The sequence below is a fragment of the Sus scrofa genome, chromosome 2 (assembly GCF_000003025.6).
Source record: "Sus scrofa isolate TJ Tabasco breed Duroc chromosome 2, Sscrofa11.1, whole genome shotgun sequence".
In the NCBI taxonomy this organism is placed as follows: Eukaryota; Metazoa; Chordata; class Mammalia; order Artiodactyla; family Suidae; genus Sus; species Sus scrofa.
Window position 1 is genome coordinate 41337611 of NC_010444.4, and position 18644 is coordinate 41356254.

At 48.8% G+C, this 18644-nt stretch overlaps 1 protein-coding gene across 5 annotated transcripts in view; it reads left to right on the forward strand.

Annotated features, from left to right (window-relative positions):
- The window catches only part of SERGEF (secretion regulating guanine nucleotide exchange factor), a 241870-nt gene extending 223437 nt beyond the window's left edge, over positions 1-18433 (forward strand). For 4 of the 5 annotated variants that reach the window (XM_003122944.6, XM_021083268.1, XM_021083267.1 and 1 more), the window contains one exon: positions 18077-18433. In XM_003122944.6, the coding sequence (XP_003122992.4) occupies positions 18077-18405 (329 nt within the window). In that variant the 3' untranslated portion in view covers positions 18406-18433. Of the gene's footprint in view, positions 1-10386; positions 10562-18076 lie in introns of all 5 variants that reach the window. The other variant, XR_301734.3, reaches the window with a different exon arrangement.

The following is an 18644-nucleotide window of genomic DNA, read 5'->3' on the forward strand; positions in this document are numbered from 1 at the left end:
ATATTAGCCCATGTCGTACACATGCGTCCCAGGCATGCGCTTCATTCAGGACGCTGGAACTCAGGGTGTGAGGAGTACCATGTTGGCCCCATCAAATCATAAGCGCACCCTCACCCCTCGAGTTGCCCACCGCTTACCTGGTGGCTCCTGCCATTCGTTATTCCCACCGTTTCCCACTTCTCACACAGGCCCTTCCCGTTTCCCACTTCTCACACAGGCCCTTCATCCATTTCCAATGAGCGCCTCCATCTTAAAACGTCCATATCAGAACTTGGGATTTTCTCCCCAAACAGATCCCTCCTCCCCACAAGCGTCCTCACCCTCATAAACAGCACTACTCCCCTCGATCCCTTGTTTCACCCCTGCCCTATGAAATTCCATCGGTGGGTCCTACACACCCTGCTTCCACAATAGATTGTAAATCCTTCTGTTTCTCTGTCCCCACTGCTGCCAGCCCGCTCCGAGCCACCATCCACCCACCCCTGCTCAGTCCTCTGCAGTGCAGGAGCCTCCAGAACCCTCTCCCTCCGCATTGCCCTTCACCCAGGGGCCTTTTGGTAAATCAGGCCTGCACACTCCCGGCTTAAAACCCTCCAGGGGCTTCTCGGCCTACTCACAGTACATCCCGACCCCTCACCCTGAAACCCCCTTCATGGTTTGTGCCTGTCAGGACATCTCAGACAAACACTCATCTGAACCCTTAGCTAGAACTTGTGTGAGGCCTTCCCGAGGCCCTGCCTCCCCCGCACTCAGTCTCCCACTGGCCTCCTGCCTATTCCTGGAACCGGCAAGACTCCTCCCCACTTCAAGCCTTTCTGTTGGTTTTCTCTGCCTGGAAAGCTCTTTCTCCAGGTGATTGTATGGCTGGCACCTTCTCATCTTTCAGGTCACAGCTCAGAGGCGACCGTACTGGAGAGCACTTCCTACCACCTGTCCTTCTAATGGTATCACTCTGTTTTGTTTTCTTCATTACCTCTTATCACTAGCCACACACTGATTGTGCATGCCTCTTGCTTGCTGGTCCCCACTGGAATGAAAGCCCCCTGAGGACAGGGGCCTTGAGTCTTGTCCTCTGCTCTACCCCTCCCCCTGGAGCTGTACTTGACCCTCAAGGGCACGCTGTAGCTATTTATTCACACATTTGTTCATTCTCCTCTGGTAGCTAAGCCCATAGATAAACAGGTGGAGCACAGAAGAATTTTAGGGCAATGGAACTATAATGGTGGCTATGTCTTTATGCATTTGTTCAAACCCATAGAATGTACACTACCAAGCATGACCTCGAATGTACACTGTGGGCTTTGGGCCATAAGGACATAGCCAAGCAGATTCATCAGTTGTAGCAAATGCACCTGTTGGGTAGGGAATGTTGATCGTGGAGAGGCTGTGAGGGGGCCACAGGGAACTTTCTGTACTTTGCACTCAGTTTTTCTATGAACCTAAAACTGGTCATATTTTTAAGAAGGAAAAAATATGCATTAATGCAAATTAAAAGTATTAATTCCTTAGTTGTCTCCTATTTTGTACTATAAGTTTTTTTTTGTCTTTTTTTTTTTTTTTTTTTTTTTTTTTTTTTTTAGGGCTGCACCTGTGGCATATGGAGGGTCCCAGGCTAGGGGTCCAATCGGAGCTGTAGCCACTGGCCTATGCCACAGCCACAGCAATGCCAGATCTGAGCCACATCTGCGACCTACGCCACATCTCATGACAGTGCCAGATCCTTAACCCAGTGAGCGAGGCTGGGGATTGAACCTGCGTCCTCATGGATACTAGTCAGATTCATTTCCATTGAGCCATGATGGGAACTCCTGGACTATAAATTTTTTAATGGCATGAAGTTCAATAAAAGTTTACTGGAAAAAAAAATCAGTAAGAGACAGACTCTATTCCCAAGGGAGTTTGGTCCCTCTGAAGAATTGGCTGCTGCCTTTCGGGGTGAACCTTTTCCAGGGCACTCATCTCCCTGCGCTGTGGCGGTGGGATGAGTAACCAAGCACTTGTACTGTGGGGGAGCCTGGTCGCTGTGTACCCAGTGGAATGGACTGAATTGGGTGCAGCACCCAACCCAGAGCCGACACTCAGTAGGTCTTGTGCAGTGACTGGAAAGTGTAGGGAGAAATCCTTCTCAGGTTTTTTTTTTGCATCATCCAGTAGCTTCTCGGCAAACTCTAGTGCCCTGACCTCCTAAATGCTTGTTGGTTTCTCCTGGACCTGCTGCTGGGTTCCAGAACAGACCTTCGTATGCCCACCCCTACTGTGCTCTAGCTCCCAGCCTCCTCCTACACACCAGTGGTTCTAGACACTGTGGGAAGAACAGTGTCCAGAGGCTCTGCTGTGATGGGGTTTCAGGAGCACCTGCTTTGGGCCCCAGGCCTACATTGTGTCCCTGCCCCTCTGCGGGTGCTCCCCAGAGGTATTTGATGGAGACAACTTGAAATTTCCAATCAGGTCCTAACAATAGCACCCAGGCTGGGCCAGGGGAGGCAGAGTACAGAAGCGATTTAGGGTGTTTGTGGGCTCTGGGTTCAGCAAGAGTCAGTGGGCTTAGACTCCTGCTGGGCCAATGTGACCTCAGGCTAAAGTGATACAGGGAGCCTTTGGGATCCAGTGCCCATCTAGATAGAGCCCTGGGCCTGCTCTGGAGACCGTACTTATAGAGGGAGGATGACAGCTTGGCATCTACCAAGAGGAAGGGGCCCTGACTGGCCACGGGGATGGGCCACCAGGTCATGTAGAGGGATGATGATATATCCCTTGGAGTAAAGAAGTCTTAGTGGATAAGAGAGCTGTGTGCAAACACTTCACGGGATTAAATGCCCCCAGGTGCCATGCTATGCCCTCACCGCTCCATTGCCAGACCCAGACTCCTGCTGGCAGCACCAGACTCTACATCTACTCATTCACAGCCTCGCCTTCACACCACATCCCAGGGCGTGCGAGGCATGCTCATCTTTAGACCTCTCGCAGCCAGTTTCTTCATCTGTAGAGTGTGATCAAAATACCCGCTTCCCAAGGCTGCACGGTTAAATGAGGTGGGTCAGGCAGGGCCCTTAGCATAATACATGGTCATGGCGGGCCCTTGAGAGGTTAAGTTGCCTTTTCTGTTCCTTCTCCCAGTGCAGCCAAGGAGCCCAGAAAGCCAGCACTTCTGACAGAGAACGCAGAATTCAGAAAGACAGTCTGTGGGGAGGAGTTTAGTTGTTTATAAAACAGGCCAACACGTTTCCACCTCGTAAGTTCTAAATCCATCATCCCTAGCTCCCTCAATCTAAGAATAGTCCCCCAGTGGAGCCAACGTGCCGCAGCACGCTCTCTCCGCAGGTGACCGAGGCCGGGCAGCACAGCAGCCGAAGCGCCTCCTCCTCCTCCTCCTGGGGGTGGGGGTGGGGAGGGCTGCCTCTCCCAGCTCTGCTGTTTCTGAACCACTATCAGATTCAGCTTTCTCTCCCTTCCAAGTCCTGCCTCACTGGGCTGTTTTAACCATCAAACGCGGTGCCTGCAGTGATGCAAAGGGAGAGATAGCAGTGGGAAGGCATGTAGGTGGGGACCTTGGCCCCACTCAGGACCCCAGTGTCCTCTTCTGTAATGGGAAAACTGAACAACCTTTTAACCTGGGGGGTTCTACAGGAGGTCCTAGGGCAGTCCCAGCCTTGCAGCCTCAGAAGGAGACCTCTGAGGGCAAACCCGTTAGTTCAGCCCATTTTTATGTATCACCTGAACCAAGGCCATGCCTCTGTCAGATCCAAGGGAGCTACGCTGAGGACCTGGGTGTATATCCCCCTCCTCTGCTCCTCTGCCTCCACCTTCTCTCCCTCTCTCTCCCTCTTGCTCTCTCATACACGCCTATACCCACCCACACCATCACACGAATTCTCCAGGCTCAGAAGGACCTTTGCATTGTCCCACCCCAAACTCTACCCCCTACAGAAATACTCTCTCCAGCTGGGGGCTCAGGACCAGCCTGCTGGTCCTTACAGTGCTTTTCCTGCATGTGGATCTCCTTCCCATATCGTGGGCTCCCTTTTGGCTTCCAGGAGAGAACAGGACAGCTCCATACCCCTGCTAGCCTTCATTCATGTGTGTGTTTGTTCATTCAAACAGTAGGTATTAGCGCTCATGTACTGTTTCAGGTGCGGGGAAATAGCAGCAAAGAGTCCTGCTCTCAAAGAGCTTGCATCCTGGTCGGGAGAGAGATAATAAATGACCAGTAAAAGTATATGAAGAAAAATAAAGCAGGTGAGGAGACAGAGATGAAGAAGGGCATAGATTGCTATTTCCTCTAGAATTGTCAGGAAAGGCCTCTCGAGTAAGGTGACCTTTGAACAAATACCTGACAACATGAGGGAGTGAGCCTGTGGACATCAGGGGCAAGAGCATTCCAGACAGCAAGAGCAGCAGATGCAAAGGCCCTGAGGCCAGTACTGTTTGAGGGATGGTAAGGAAGTCACTGTGGCTCTGGTGACGTCAGTAAGGTGGAACTTCACAGGACATGAGGTCAAGGAAGAAGCTGGATACCAGCTATTGTTTATCTGAATCAGAGGAGAAGCCATTGGAGGATTTGGAGCAGAGCAAGTGTCATGTCGACTTAGTGCCAGGTTTTAATAGGATCACTCAGGCTCCATGTAGAGAATAGATCATGGGGGCAACAGAGGCAGCAGAGAGCAGTTAGGAAACCCTTGCAGGAATAAAGTGATGGGCTGGTGACAGCTGGCCAGAATCCGGCTATGGTTTGTTTTTTCGTTTGTTTGATTTATGATTTTTATCTTTTCCATTGCGGTTGACTTACAGTGTTCTATCTGTTTCTACTGTACAGCAAAGTGACCCAGTCATACCTGTATATATATTCTTTTTCTTGCCTTAGCCTCCATCATTTTCCATCACAAGTGACTAGATATAGTTCCCTGTGCTCTACAGCAGAGTCTCCATGCTTATCCACTCCAAATGCAATAGTTTGCATCTATTAACTCCAGACTCCCCGTCGATCCCACTTGGGCCACCCCTGTGGCATATGGATGTTCCCAGGCTAGGCGTCAAATTGGAGCTGTAGCCACCAGCCTGTGCCACAGCCACAGCAACGCAGGTTCTGAGCTGCGTCTGCAACTTACACCACAGCTTGTGGCAACGCCACTGAGTGAGGCCAGGAATCGAACCCGAGTCCTCATGAGTACTAGTCAGGTTCGTTACCGCTGAGCCACAACAGGAACTCCCAGACTCCAGCTGTGTTTTAAACATTAAATCCCTTCCCTTTTCTTTCCTGGCGGACAGCCACAGCCTCCTCTCTGGCCTTCTTGCCTTCAGCTCTCATCCCCCATCTCTTCCTCTCACCTCATTCTCAGTGCTGCTGTGGATCCCTCTCTAGAAGGGGAGCGAGGCCAGCCAGCATCTACTTAGCCTGCCCTGAGGCGATTTGGGCCACAATCTCAAACCATCTCCAGAGTAACACTGAGGGCTAATGCTCCACTTTCTGATTCTGGAGTGGCTTCTTCCTGTTGCCTCAGATCCTATCTCAAGGGCATCATTGGCCCCAGAGATGGATGGATGGACTAACTATGAAAAGGTCCTATAGCGATTACTGAAGAGTACCTCTTCTCTCACACTGCCCCAATGGGGCCATTGTCCCCACAGCCATTCTCTGGGCCAATCTGTTGTGGAAGCTGCCCCTCTCTGGCCAGTGTGACCAGGGACAGAGACTCACAGCTCTCTGTTCTTGAGGCCAGTGGCCAGGAGGCTGCTCTGGCCACCGATCAGGGAATAAAGACCAGCAGCCAGGCACAGGACTGGAGTTTATAGCACCAGATCTCAGCATTGTGCGTGTGTGTGTGTGTGTGTGTGTGTGTGTGTGTGTGTGTGTGTATGTGTGTGTGAGAGAGAGAGAGAGAGAGAGCGTGCACGCCCACACTCCTCCACTCTGCTCTCCAGACAGAGCAAGGGGCTCAGAAAGACTGTGGGCAGGGGGAACAGCCCAAATACATTCGCCTCCACTCAGGAGCTCTACCTTGAGTGCCTGTACCATGTGCTGGGGCTGATGGATGCATGTCCTGCTCATAGCACTCTGCTCCCAACCCCAGCTCACAGACCTGTGAGAAACACCTCTAAATCCAGGGGAAATGTGTTGTGTGTGTTTGGAGAGCTCTGGGTACCTTCAGAGCTCAGAGGAAGAGAAACTAACAGCCTTCCAGCAGCCCAGCAGGACTCAGCCTTATACTGGCCACAGTTCACTTTTACAGCAAACAGGATGCCATCAGGATCAATAAAGGCAGCTCAGAGTTGGCAGATGTCAGTGGCTACCCTCTAAGAGTGGCGAACTCTTACTCATCCTTCAAAACCCAGCTAAGAATTAACCCCTGGAACTTTCAGTGATACTTACCTCCAACAGAGCATATCATCCTCTCCTCTTTGCTACCTCTGTCCCTTAGAAATACTGGGTTTTTAAAAAATCATCATCCTGTATTATTGCCTTTTAAGCATATGAACACACAACAAAGAAAATTGCAATTGCGCTTCCCCCACTTCTCTTTCTCTTCCTCTGATGATGTTTGTTCTCAGTTTGGGATGCATTCTTCAGGATCTGTACATACAGAAATACATAGGGGCTACATAAATTGAATCGTATTCTCTCTGTATTGTTCTGCAACATCTTTTTCTTTTCTTTTTCTTTTTTTTTTTTTTTTTTTTTTTTTTTTTTTTTTTTTTTTTTTTTGTCTTTTTAGTGCCACACACGTGGTATATGGAAGTTCCCAGTCTAGGGGCTGAATCAGAGCTGCAGCTTCTGGCCTACACCACCGCCACAGCAACTCTGGATCTGAGCCATGTCTGTGACCTACACCATAGCTCACAGCAGCGCCAGATCCTTAACCCACTGAGCGAGGCCAGGGATTGAACCTGCGTCCACATGGATGCCAGTCGGGTTCGTTACCACTGAGCCATGACAGGAACTCCTACAACTTGCTTTCCTAAAAATGTTTGAGCTATCGTCCCATGTCAGTCCACAGGGTGCTACCTCATTATTTTTAATAAATGGGTATTATTCAGTAGAAGGGTCAATCCACAGTTTCCTCAAACACTCCTCTGTTGATGGATATTTTGAGATTTCCCCCAATCTTTTGCGATTGAAGACTGTGCTACAGTAAACACCGTTGTGCTGGCCTCCTTGCGTACACATGCCATCAGTTGGTCCTTATAACCGTCTCTCCCCTTGGCTGTCTTCCCTAGTGGACTGGGAGCCCCAGGGCAGAAACTGAGTCCTCCTCTTCTGGGTCTTATGTCTGGTACAGGGCCAAGCCAGAAGAGACATCCACGTGATGAAATAACTAGGCTCATCTGAGCAAAATCACGACTGATGAAAAGCCGGGATGAACTCAGGGAACAGAAGCAAGCCTCTTGGGCTGGAACAGAGGCAGGACAGGTGATGTGGCCAAAAGGGACAGACCTGTGGGGGCCTCAAGAGCCAGCTCAGAGGCCCGTCCTAGGTGGTGGGAACACAGGGACTTGTCCTTGGGAGGACTTGTCTACACTGGGTTTCAACCTGATTTCTCCCACCCAGACCAGCAGCCTCAGAGAGGGTCAGGACCTGAACATCTTTCTATGCGGAGGCTGCCACCTAGACCCAAAACACTTCAGGAGGCCTGAATTCCTTGCTCACAGCAGCACCGAGGGACCACTAATCACTGCCCAAAGGGTGGGATACCTATGAGCTTGGGCGGCTGGAAGTTTCTCAGAAGTTTCTCCCAAACTTGCCCGGCTCCAAAGCCAGCTCCGTCCACACTGACATCTATCACCTTCCAAAATCCAGAGCCTTCCTCTCTGTGAGGCTCTCAACCCTTGCTCCTCCTTGTGTTGCAAAAGAATAGCCCTGCCTGATGCCCTGGGTCCTTGTGAGACCTTTGATAGGCAGAAGACTTAGGCTAACCATTGGCTGCCTGATTTTTCACATCCTCCCTCCCTCCTCTCCCCACGCCCAGCAGCTGTGGACCGTGGAGGCAGGCAGGGCCTTCCACAGCTGCCTCTGCCTCAGCCCCCGTGCTCGCAAGGGCCCGGGGAGGTTTCTGCTCCTCCTCTCACCAGCTGTACCTCCTGCCTTCCATCATTGAGCTTGTCCCTACCAGGTGGGCCATGACTCTGCTGTACCTTTTCTTAATTATCTGGAGAGCAGGGGTTTTCTAGAGAGGACGGTATATTAACAGAAGAGGTTCTGGAGCCTGAGTTTGAATCCAGCTGTGCTCTTCACCAGCTGTGTGATCCTGCATGGTTCATATCTCCTCTCTGGGGTGTGAGGTCGTACCTCACAGGCTTGTCATGGGGACTCAGTAAATTAATACATATAAAGGGCTCATCACAGGGCCAGGCATACACAAGTATTCTGTGACCTTATTAGCATTTTGGAACCGGTGAAGGAGCCTGAGACTCAGGGGTCTTGGATTCTTGACGTGACCCTGGACAAGATATTTTCCCTCTCTGAGCTTAGTCGCCTTGTGTGTAAAATGGAGGCAGTAACACCGTGGAAGATCACTGTGGGGATTAAGGTAGCGTAGACCAGATCATAGCCCTCTTTCTCATGGTCAGAGGTGGCAGCTAGAGCTCAGGCCATCACATCCACACTTCCAGAGACAGGATGGAGGAAGGAGCAAAGAAGAAGGGGCAAAGGGCACATGCCGCTGGTCTTCGAAGGAAGGGGCCCATAAACTACTGCAGGACAGTCCAGCTTAACCCTCCTGCACTGTTGGTGAGAATGTAAGTTGGTACAACCACTATGGAGAACAGTAGGGAGGTACCTTGGAAATCTATACATAGAACTACCATATGACCCAGCAATCCGACTCTTGGGCATATATCTGGACAGAACTTTCCTTAAAAAAGATACATGCACCCACATGTTCTTTGCAGCACTATTTTCAATAGCCAAGACATGGAAACAACCCAAATGTCCATCGATGATGATTGGATTAGGAAGATGTGGTATACATACACAATAGAATACTATTCAGCCATAAAAAAGAATGCATAATGCCATTTGCAGCAACATGGATGGAACTAGGGACTCTCATACTGAGTGAAGTCAGTCAGAAAGAGAAAGACAAATACCATATGATATAACTTATATTTGGAATCTAATATACAGCACAAATGAACCTTTCCACAGAAAAGAAAATCATGGACTTGGAGAATATACCTGTGGTTGCCAAAGGGGGGGGGAGTGGGCTGGATTGGGAGCTTGGGGTTAATGGATGCAAACGATTGCCTTTGGAATGGATTCGCAATGAGATCCTACTGTGTAGCACTGGAAACTATGTCTATTCACTTATGATGGAGCACGATAATGTGAGAAAAAAGAATGTATACATGTATGTGTAACTGGGTCACTATGCTGTGCAGTAGAAAAAAAATTGTATTGGGGAAATAACAATTTAAAAAATTAATTAATTTAAAAAAAAGAGAGAACAGTCCATTGCATCTCATTGGCCAAGTCCAGCTGCAGGAGGGGTTGGGAAATGTAGTCTTCATTCTGTGGTCCGGAACAACCAAGAGGCTCTGCCACACATGCTCAGGTGTTCGCCCCTCCCAGGCAGGACCCTCCAACAAAAAGGCTGCCCGCTTCCTAGCCCTGGGCTGCAGTCCCAGCACCAGAAGGCCCTGGGAGGACCTGGGTTGCCAGGAAGCTCGGGCAGGTGCCACAAGACCTGAACAGATTTGGGGACTGTGTCCAGCCTGTGCCAGGGACCCTGCCAGCCCCGAGGTTCCGCTGCCTGCAGGGCTCTTAGGCTGACGCAGGTGTGGTGGGCCATGAGCCTCGTCACTTGTCACAGCCTGGATCAACCCCACCGAACCCCAGGAGCAGGGGCCCAGGCTCCAAAGAGGTTAGGGAATCCCTTTTAACCCTGAGGTCTCCGCCCAAGGTTCAGCCAAGTGTCTCGGGGCCAGTGAAGCGGATCTGCGTCAATCAGGTGGGATTTCAGTGTCCTCAAGAACCTGGCGAGTGCCAGGCATGCTGCAGAGAATCCTCTGTAGGGCCAGGAATCATCCTGAACTTATCTGTTTTGAAAAGTGGGTGTCCTGTACTCCAGTAAGCTTAGGAAGAGGCTTCTCATGGGGCCATCCCCCTTCCTCTCACCTCTCCGCGTAGAAGCATCTTGCGGAGACCAGAAGGCTCTCCCATCTTCCCTGTGTTCCTGAATAGGTGGCCCTAGGTGAGGGTGGAGGGTAGGTGTGTGTGAAACATACCCTAAAACGCTGCAGGAGCTCAGAACTTAGAAATGTCCTGTGGGAGTCCGTCTGCTACGGGGATAGCCCAGCTTTCGCTCTTCCACTTCAGCAGCCTGGGTTTTTTTTTTTTCTGTAGGAGGTTTGTTTAAAGTGTTCGGGAACCCCTGACTTTTCTTTCCACCCTAGGCCCCCTCATCTGCTGGGAAGGTTTGCCACCAGCATGGCTTTCCCTGCCTGTTCCTCCTCCCCGCTGTGGCCCACTTCATACGTGGGTGTGAGCTGTGACTGTGTGTCAGGCACTGTACCAGGGCATTACACGGGTATCAGCTCATGCAGGCTTCCTCCTAGCAACCCTTATGAGGTAGGTGGGGACAGAAGTACTATTGTCACACAGCTGTGTGGTGATGTGGGGCCCAGGAGAGCATAGCACAGTCCACAGTGCATAGGCTGTGTTATATCTATACACCGGGGCTGGCAGAGTACAGCCCACAGGCTAGATCTTACTCGTGGATTGTTTTGTATGGCCTTGCAAGCTAAGAATGATTTTGAAAGGTTTAAATAAAGAATAAGGAGTTCCTGTCGTGGCTCAATGGAGTTCCATTCATGGCTCAGCGGAAATGAATCTGACTAGTTATCCATGAGGATACAGGTTCGATCCCTGGCCTTGCTCAGTGGGTTAAGGATCCAGTGTTGCTGTGAGCTGTGGTGTAGGTTGCAGATGTGGCTCAGATCCCATGTTGCTTTGGCTGTGGTGTAGGCCGGTGGCTATAGCTCCTAGTCAGCCCCTAGCCTGGGAACCTCCATGTGCTGTGGGTGCTGCCCTAAAAAGACAAAAAAAGAAAAAAGAAAGAAAAAGAGTAAGAATATGCAACAGAGACTGAATGAGACTAAACCTAAAATATTTACTGTCTGCCTTTGTGGAATAAATTTGGCAAACTCTGGTGTAGAATATGCAGAGTTTAGTACAGATTCTGGAGCCGCATTGCCTGGGTTCTAGAGCCTCAGTTGTGTCCTCCAGAAGGTGAGAATAATGTGTAGAACATGATGGCCTCACAGGGTTGTTGGGATTAAATGAGATGAAGAATAGAAAGCCCCTAACCTCGAGTCAGCTTCTTTGGAAGTATCGGCGGAAGCTATTTCTGAGCCTTTGCCAGACTTCTCGACCCAGTGGGCTCCCCCGGCCCGAGCGTGGCTTCCTCGGAGCGTGTTTCCTTTGGCAGGAGGAGAGGGACCTGCCAGCTGCCCATTGTGCTGCGTCCTGCTGGTGGGTCCGCGCTGCCTTCCTCCCACCCCCATTCCTGCTGACCGTCAGCTGGTGCCGCTCACCAGGGCCGGGCGCAAAGCCCACGCCAGGTGCCGAGTTGGGCCCGCAGGCACCAAGCCCGTTCCACTCTCCACCTCGTGCCTCCGATCAGCTTGGCTGAAACTCCTGCTTAACTGTAGGAGCTGCGGCCTGGGGTTCATCCTCTCTGTGTGCATTTCCTCGCTCAGGGGCCAAACAGGCAGACAGCTATGTTTCCTCAAACCCAAGCTTTTGGCTAACGAGTGCCTTCCTGCCAGGGAAGAGGAAAAGGGAAGGGTAATCCCGGGCCAGCCAGCCTCCCTCTGTGAAAGAGTGGTCTGCAGAACAGATTGTCAGTGGATAGTGAGTGAAATGTAAAGATTAAAAAACTCAGGTCATTGGAAAAAACATCACAAAGAATATGTCCTGCTCTGGATAGGAATAGGTTTTCAATTCTCACAAGCAATGGAAAAAATGGTAAGATAAAAGATCAAGATGGGAGTTCCCTGGTGGTCTAGTGGTTAGGACTCAGCTCTTTCGCCACTGCAGCCTGGGTTCAATCCTTGGTCTGGGAACTGAGATCCCACATCAAGCTGCTGCTCACTGTAGCCGGGGCGGGGCGGGGGGGGAATCAAGAAATTTTACTACCTAGAACCATAAAACATGTTTAACGTCAAAATGTTGTCTTTTTAGGGCCACACCCATGGCATATGGAGGTTCCCAGGCTAGGGGTCGAATCAGAGCTGTAGCTGCCAGCCTTTACCACAGCCACAGCCACAGCCATGCCAGATCCGAGCCACGTCTGCAATGTACACCACAGCTCACAGTAACACCAGATCCTTAACCCACTGAGTGAGGCCAGGGATCAAACCTACAACCTCATGATTCTTAGTCGGATTTGTTTCTGCTGTGCCATGACAGGAACTCCCAAAACAAAATTTTAAATCAAGCTGAGAAAAAACATTCATGCCAGATATGGTACAGAATTGATTTTTCTTTTTTCTTTTTTGCTTTTTAGGGCCACACCTATGGCATATGGAAGTTCCCAGGCTTCTGGCCTATGCCACAGCCACAGCAACCCCAAATCTGAGCCGTGTCTTCAACCTATACCGTAGCTCATGGCAATGTGGGATCCTTAACCCACTGAGTGAGGCCAGGGAGTAAACTCACATCCTCATAGATACTAGTCAGGTTCTTAACCTGCTGAGCCACAGCAGGGACTCCCCAGAATTAATATTCTTTTTTTTTTTTTTTTTTGTCTTTTTCTAGGGGCTGCACCCGTGGCATATGGAGGTTCCCAGGCTAAGAGTCTAATCGGAGCTGTAGCCACTGGCCTACGCCACAGCCACAGCAACTTGGGATCCAAGCCACGTCTGTGACCTATGCCACAGCTCACAGCAATGCCAGATCCTTAACCCACTGAGTGAGGCCAGGGATCGAACCCACAACCTCATGGTTCCTCGTCAGATTTGTTAACCACTGAGCCATGACGGGAATGCCAATATTCTTAAAGAGAAAACACTTTAAAACAACAAAGTTCTTCATATACTAGAGAGCATACCTGTCCTGTGCTTGGAACATAGGCGGATGTAATACCAAACCAGGATTTCCTATTTCTTAAATTTCTTACTTAATTTACACTGTGTGCTCAATTTACACTCTCAAAAGATGGTTTTCTTCCTTTCAGAGCATTCAAGTGAACTGAGGTGTCATTTTTTAAAACTCCGTCTTAAAATGTAAGGTTGATAGAGTAGACAACTGCATGTAATGTACTTTAAAAAAAAAAAAGTTAAAAAATACCAAAGCTCTTGAGAACAACAATAATAGCAAATATTTATATAGGACCATAGTGCCCCCTTATCCGAGTTTCTCCTTCTGTGGTTTCAGTTACTCGCTGTCAACCACAGTTCAGCAATATTAAATGGAAAATTCCAGCAATAAACAATTCATAGGTTTTAAATTGTGTGCCACTGCCATAGCATAATGAAATCTGGTTCTATCTATCCTGCTCTGCCCTTTGTCCAGCCCATCCACACATAACATGCTGCATGCCCATTAGTGTAGGAGAAACATAGAATGCACAGGGTTTGGTACTGTGGGTGGTTTCAGGCACCCACTGGGGGTCTTGGAAAGTGTCCCCTGCATATAAGGATGGACCACTATACTATGTTGTTTTTTTGTTTGTTTTTTGGGTTTCTTTTTTTCTTTTTTTTTTTTTTTTTTTTGCTTTTGCTTTTTAGGGCCACACTCATGGCATATGGAGGTTCCCAGGCTAGAGGTTGAAATCGGAGCTACTGAGCAACTCGGGATCCAAGCTGTATCTGCAACCTACACCACAGCTCACGGCAACACCAGATCCTTAACCCACTGAGCGAGGCCAGGGATCGAACCCACAACCTCATGGTTCCTAGTTGGATTCCTTTCCACTGGGCCACAACGGGAACTCCTATACTGTGTATTTTATACATACTCATGTAATCCTTGTAACTGAGTAAGTACGTATAAAATTTATGGTAAAGGTACTATTATTATCTCCCTTTAACAGATGAGGAACTGAAGCACAGAGAAGCTAAGTAACTTTCCCAAGGGTCACTCAGCTAATAAATGGAGGAACTGGGATTTGAACCCAGGCCATCTGGCTCTTGGGTCTGAGCACTTGAACTCTTCTATACTAAACAATAAAAAGATATGAAACAGGCAGTACATAGAAGAAGAAATAGAAATATCTGAGAAAACAAGAATTATTTTCCAATTTCAGTGGTAGTCAGAAAAGAACAAATAAAAATAATGACACCATTTTTTGTCTTCAAGTTAGAAAAGATTTTTACATATTTTAATAACTGATCCTGGAAAGGCTGGAGTGAAACAGAGACTCCCACAGATTGCTGTAGTTATATTCAAGGGGCCTTTCTGAAAAGTATTCTAGCAGTACTCAAAACAATACTCAGGAATCTCAAAAGTGCCTGTACCATTTGACCAGGAATTCCCATTCTAAGAATCTAATTGGAGAAGATATTTAGAGATGTAGATAATGATTCGGGCGCAAAGATGCTGAAAAATTAGAAACAACCTATAGAGCTGATAATAGAATACAGGTTAAGGAAATTGTTTAATCTTCATAAGGGGCAAATTAGGCAGTCATTTTAAATAAATGTGTGTAACAAAAGACACCATCAACAAAGTGAAGAGGCATCACAGACTTCTGGGTGAAGACCTTTGCAACGCTTATAACAAAAGAATTACATAAACACAAGGACTACACAAAGAACCCTTAGAGATCAGTAAGAAAAAGGCAGACATCCAAAGAGCAAAATAGGCAGAGAATGGAAATACACAATTCATAGAAGAAGCAATTTAGGGCTAGTAACCTAAGGAGATGCTCCATCTCGTTAGTAAAAATGCAAATTAATTGCATGCCCTTATTTAGAATAGCAGGAGTCTAAAGGCAAAGATAGAGGGACATACATTCCTATCCATTGCTGATGGGACGTAAATGATGAGGCTGCAGCCGCTGTGGAGAGCTGTTTGGCCACAACTAGTATATTTAAACATGTGATCACACCCCACTCCCACTTCTGGGAATCAGCCTGCACAACACCAATTTGTACAAGGAGGCATGCTCAAGGATGTTCATTGCAGTGCTGTTTATAGTAGCAATAACACTATAGTATTGTTGTAAAATATTAAGGAATATTGTATATTGTATTGTGTAATAAAATAGCAACAGTGCTCATCATTAAAGAATTGTTCATTAGGAGTTCCCGTCGTGGCTCAGTGGTTAACGAACCCGACTAGGATCCATGAGCATGCAGGTTCAATCCCTGGCCTTGCTCAGTGGGTTAGGGGATCCAGCATTGCAGTGAGCTGTGTAGGTCGCAGACGCAGCTCAGATCTCTCGTTGCTGTGACTGTGGTGTAGGCCCACAGCTCCAGCTCCAGTTCAACCCCTAGCCTGGAAACCTCCATATGCTGTGGGTGTGGCCCTAGGGGAAAAAACAGCAAAAAAATAGAACAAGTCACCAAAAAAGATACATATTTGAATAACTCTACTTATTTAAATCTTTAAAACAAACTAAAAAAGATACATATTTGAATAACTCTACTTATTTAAATCTTTAAAACAAACTAAAACTCTACTTATTTAAATCTTTAAAACAAACTAAAACTAATATGGAAACTATATTTTTCCATATGTGGAAAAATATAAAACAAGCATGCAAATAATGTATCCCAACTTCAAATAGTAGTTACCTCCAGGAAGGACGGAATGGAAGGGCAGGGATGGGAGATGGGTATCTTTATGATTGATTTTTTTGTTTGTTTGTTTTTTGTTTTTTAGGGCCGCCCTCACAGCATTTGGAAGTTCCCAGGTTAGGGGGCCTAATCGGAGCTGTAAGCTGCCGGCTTACACCAGAGCCACAGCAACGCCAGATCTGAGCCATGTCTGCGATCTATACCATGGCTCACTACAATGCTGGATCCCCGACCCACTGAGCAAGGCCAGGGATTGAACCTGCATCCTCATGGACACTAGTCGGATTTGTTTCTGCTGCCCACAATGGGAACTCCTATGATGGATTTTTTTAAATTGATGTTTTTAAAGATTGAAGCAAATACAGCAAAATATTAACTAATGTTCTAGATCTGGTTGGTAATATGTGTCTTTCTGTTAAATTGTTTTTTACACTTTCCTGCATATTGAGGTATTTCAAAATTTCAAGTAAATTATTTTTAATTTACTTTTTGAACAATCCACAATACTATGGAGAAATGCTTGAGTTGTAATATTAAGGCCTAAAAGCAAGACAATATAAACACAAATATTTACAGATTTCACAAATTAAAGGTTTGAAAGAGATGCATAAAATATTCATAGCAATGAGCCAGATTCTAGAAGTTGGCTTTCTTTATACCCATCTATATATTTTTCTTTCTTTTTTTTTTTTTTTTTTTTTTCCTTTTTTGCCATGAAGATGTATTACTTTTTTTCTTTTTTCTTTTGGCTGCACCTGCAGCCTGTGTAAGTGCCTGGGTCAGGCACTGAACCTGTGCCACAACAGTGACCCAAGCCACAGCAGTGACAATGCCAGATCCTTAACTGCTAGGCCTCCAGAGAACTCCCAAGGTGTATTACTTTTGCATCCAGAAAAAAAAAATTTTTTTAAACAACTACCGAACAAAATGTGAGGAAGTTTAATTAGACCCCAGGAAAGGGCCTGAAGCCTAGGAACAGGTGCAGTGATGGGGTGGGAGCACCGTGGGCTGTGCTCAGATGCTGACTTGGAGACTGGCTGTAGGACTCTGAGTTCCCCAATCTTTGACTAGTCAGCAAACCCTTATTGAGCAGAGCTGTGTCCCAGGCACTGTGCTCGGGACAGGGCAGTGAACGGGATGCACACTTTCCTTCCCTCACTGCGGAGTGGACAGTCTAGTGAGGAGGGGCAGTAAACACACCACCACCCAGACCATCTATCCACCGCCCACGAGGGGAAGGACAAGGCCAATAACAAGAAGCCAGGTTGATCGGGTACTGGGGGATCTGGCCTCTGAGCATTGTTTAAACAGAACCCGAAGGGAGTTCCCGTTGTGGCGCAGTGGTTAATGAATCTGACTAAGAACCATGAAGTTGCAGGTTCAATCTCTGACCTTGCTCATGGGGTTAAGGATCCGGCGTTGCCGTGAGCTGTGGTGTAGGTCGCAGACGCAGCTTGGATCCCGAGTTGCTGTGGCTCTGGCGTAGGCTGGCGGCTACAGCTCCGATTAGACCCCTAGCCTGGGAACCTCCATATGCTGTTGGAGCAGCCCAAGAAATGGCAAAAAGACAAAAAAATAAAAACAGAACCTGAAGGATGAGGGGGTGTGGAGCCCAACTAAGCCAGGACTTGGAGAGAAAGGCCAGCCCCACAGGGCATATTAAAGGAACTGCAAAGAGGCAGGGGTTCTGAATGCTGGGGTTGGGGGAGGGCAGTGGGGAGTCGTGCACAGCAGGAAAGTCTGGAGCCAGATCACTCAGGGCCTCCCAGGCCAGGAAAGGCCTTTAGGGGCCGTGGGAAGTCAGTGAACCATTAAAGCAGGGGAATATCCTGGTTAGGTGTGCAGTCATCAGAGATGATTTCGATGCTCTTTGAAGATGAGAGTGGATGGTGGGCAGCCCAGTTAGCTGGTTGGCTGTTGGTGTGGCCCAGAGAAAATGGGGTTGGCATCAGGCTGATGGCAGTGGAGATGGAGAGGTGCGGAAGGATGTGAAAGGGTTTTGGAGGCAGAACTGGCAAGTTTAGGATCGTGTGTGTGTGTGTGTGTGTGTGTGTGTGTGTAAGAGAGATGCCGTGTATGGTGGGTGACAGTGAGGGAAGGGCCCAGGGGAGAGCCAGGTCTGGGACCGGAATGGTTATGGGTCGGTGGGAGTGAAAAAAAGGGCAGACTGGGGAGGGCAGGAGGAAGCAGGGAGGACGAGTGGGCCCCAGGGGGTAGGGGGTGGGCTTTGGTTTCTTCCTGTGTCCACTGGGGTTCCCGATGATACCTGTGCCCCCAGGGTGAGTGTTTCAGCCCAGTTATCCGGAACCACCTCTACAGCAGTCTCCTCTCTCCCTCGCAGGTGGGACGTGTTACTCTTGGGGCTGGAACGAGCACGGCATGTGTGGGGATGGCACCGAAGCCAACGTCTGGACCCCGAAGCCCGTGCAGGCTCTGCGGTCATCATCGGGACTCCGGCTGGGCTGTGGGGCTGGCCACTCCCTGGCCCTCTGCCAGCTGCCACCCCTCCCTGCCCTGGGCCAGCGCCCCAGGGTCCCTGATCCTTCCCCAGAGGCCACCAAGGAAGCCGGATCTCAAGAAGCCATGGATGAAGAGAGAAACCCAGAAACTTCTCCCCAAAGCCAATCTGACAGACTCAGAAATGGGGGGCTTGTGACAGAGACTCTTTAATAAAAAAAAATGGCTTTACCTACCAAAAGTGGCCCCAGAAAATTGCTTCGTCGTGTCGCGGGGTTGGCCTGAGGATTCAGGAGGCACTGTGGTTGGGCCGACCCGACACCCAAATGCGTGCCGCTGCCTGCCTGGCATCTGGGCTCAAAGAGGTAGGCGTCCCTCTGCCCAGCAAGTGAGAATGAGGGTTCGGTCCCCACCGAAGGACACAGGAAGGATCGGGGAGGCTCCAGCCCGTC